Source organism: Aplysia californica, unplaced genomic scaffold (assembly GCF_000002075.1).
Source record: "Aplysia californica isolate F4 #8 unplaced genomic scaffold, AplCal3.0 scaffold00742, whole genome shotgun sequence".
Lineage (NCBI taxonomy): Eukaryota > Metazoa > Mollusca > Gastropoda > Aplysiida > Aplysiidae > Aplysia > Aplysia californica.
Genome location: NW_004798012.1, coordinates 362124 through 364921, shown reverse-complemented (window position 1 = coordinate 364921; position 2798 = coordinate 362124). Strand labels below are relative to the sequence as shown.

The 2798-nt window shown below is 47.2% G+C and overlaps 1 protein-coding gene across 1 annotated transcript in view; it reads left to right on the top strand.

Moving 5' to 3' along the window:
* The window catches only part of LOC101853971, a gene marked incomplete at its 5' end in the record, with an annotated part of 3748 nt that extends 1114 nt beyond the window's left edge, over nucleotides 1-2634 (top strand). The window contains 2 exon segments of the mRNA XM_005109012.3: nucleotides 96-315; nucleotides 1402-2634. Of these exon segments, the coding sequence (XP_005109069.2) occupies nucleotides 96-315; nucleotides 1402-2591 (1410 nt within the window).
* Between the last annotated feature and the right edge of the window lie 164 nt (nucleotides 2635-2798).

The following is a 2798-nucleotide window of genomic DNA, read 5'->3' as shown; positions in this document are numbered from 1 at the left end:
CAACAACAACAACAACAACAACAACAACAGCGACAACAACAACAACAACAACAACAACAACAACAACAACAACATCCTCCCTTCTCCCCCCTCAGCTCTACGGCCGTGTATGTAGAAGCGGTTACAGAATCGAGTCTGCCCAATGTCGGAATGCTGCCACCCAGGCGGACTTTGACGAGAGTACAGCTCACTTCGCCAACGATGTGCTCACTCGACCGTGCACCACCAGTGGGCTAGAGTGTGTCAACAGTGACCAGACCTCCGACGCTGGGACCCACATGTGCGCTGATTACGCAATCAGGTTCAAATGCAAAAGTAAGTCTTGAAGGGGTTTTCTGGTGTTCTAATTCATTCATTCATTCATTCATTCATTTTCATTCATTCATTCATTCGTTTTCATTTATTTTCATTTGTTTTCATTCATTCATTTATTCTTTCATTTATTCATCCATCCATTTATTTTCATTCATTCATTCATTCATGCCTTCATTTCTTTATAAAAATCACCTTTTACAATCACCTGTCAAAGACAATCACCTTTATACAAACAATCACCTGTCAAAGACAACCACCTCTATAAAAACGACCACTTTCTACATTCTCTTTCTCCTCTTTCGGTGTTTTTTTTCAATTAGTATAACGATACTGAGCAAGACGACCGCCAGTCTAGGAAGACTTATTTACTCCTCCATGATGAGTGGTTGACTTGAACAAGATAGATGTTTGTGTTTCCTTTTTAATCTTGAAGTTAGTCGACAATAAACCGTAGCCCCTAACTAGGGATTAGATAATAGTTGTTATTACCTTGATTGAGGTATACAGCGTGACATGGGTATCTATAAATAGAGAAAGATGAAGGCTTTTGTCTCAATTTACGGGCGTCTGTAACAATAATAATAATAACTACATATTTGTTCCGCGTATCTAAACTTAACAACATGCTCTACATCTGTTGTAATAAGATTATCACAACGTTGGAAAAGATTTGTGAAATACCATGACGTAAACGATGAAGTTTTCCATGGATGTGATCGTGACATGACTTCTCATTAACACAAGATAACATAGGACAATACAAGACAAGACAATACAAGACAAGATAATAATATGATAAGACAAGACAAGGCAAGACAAGACAAGACAAGACAAGACAAGACAAGCCAAGACAAGACAAGATAAGATAATATAAAAGACAAGATAACATAAAATACGATAAGATAAGATAAGATAAGATAAGACAAAACAAAATAAGATAAGTTAATACTTTATTGTCCGAGAGGGAAATTTTTCTTGGCTGTACAGGACCATAAAAACACATGCAGTTATAATATATAAAAGAAGAAGAAGAAATTTTAAAAAAATAAAAAATTGTACGATCTTTTTCTCCTTCGTTTCTTTCAGACTACGGCGACGACGAGAACAGCGATAGCCTGTTCCCTCAGTTTGACGTCCGCATCTACATCATCCTCGCCGTCGTCCCCATCCTCATCTTCCTCATCCGCATCCTCTGGGCCTACGTGTTCCGGAAGAGGCGACAGCGCAGGCGCCAAGAACGACGCGCGGCCAGACTCCGAGGTCTCCGGGGCTCCGAGAGTGACGGCGGGGATGATGACGACACTTCCTCCATAGCGTCAGGGCTGGCCAACCCCCCGCCCACCTACCACGAGCTGTTCGGCGAGGGTCTGTCGCCATCCTCTGTGTTCGCCATCACTAGCGGCAACGTGCCCGTGTGTTCCAAGTGCCGGAGCAAGCCGTGTAGCGTGGCTATAGCTGTCAACGCCGCGGCCACCAACGGCTTGCACAATGTGGCACAACTCCCCGGTGCTCTCCACAGCTCGGACAATGTGATAGACGATGACCACCGCGACAGCCAGACGACATCTGTTTCAGGGTCTTCGAGTCCGTCGGGAAGTGAGACAGACACAAACACTGGACACCCCAGCTCCCAGCCCGTGACGTCACCGTCCACAGCCAACAGTGACGTCGTTGTGACGTCAGAGTCTCGCGGCGTTCACGAGACCAGCGAGGCGGACTCCCGCACTGTGATAGAAGACGGTACATCCGGGGTGCCGCTTCAGGACTTGGAACTCTCGAGAGTGAGCACTTCTGGTGATAGCCCGCACGGCGGTAGTGTCGTGGACTCAGCTCTCCAACAAACTGTGCACGTGGAGAATGAGTTACCAGACGTTGGTGTGGCCGCACAGGTCGCCGGCGCCAGCGTGGTGTCAGCGGGAAGAGCGGCGCCGTCCTCTATAGACAGTGAACACAACCCAAACCCTACACCCCTCATATCCTCATTGAACTTGTCCCTTCTCCCCATCTCCCAGCCCTGCGCGTGTGCGTGTCACCGGACGGTCTCATTCGTGGGCGTGGGGGAGATAAGGTATGACAATGAAGCTTTCGCCCACGACGAGGGTTCAGACTCCAGAGTGGCTCGCCTCCCTGGGATGCACACACAGGTTCCCGGCCTTCACCGGGTCTGGTCCAACCTGTCCGCCGTGTCCACTATCACCCTGTCCGAGCTGCCATCCTACGAGGACGCCCTGGAGCTCATCAAGAAGAAGGAAGCCGAGTCGATACAGCACTTATAGCGTGTCGTCGAAACTGACCATCCGAAAAGAAAGAAAAAAACAACTGTTGTTGAAAAATTCAGAGCTGTAGAGCTCTGGAAATAACTTGCAATCTAAAGTGCCCTTCACGCAGAGGTATCCCAGACTTCATCAAAAGGAGAGAAGTTTAGGTGAAATGATTTTTACATTCCTGATGACACCCCCGCCCCCACTTTTACAACCCCCCCC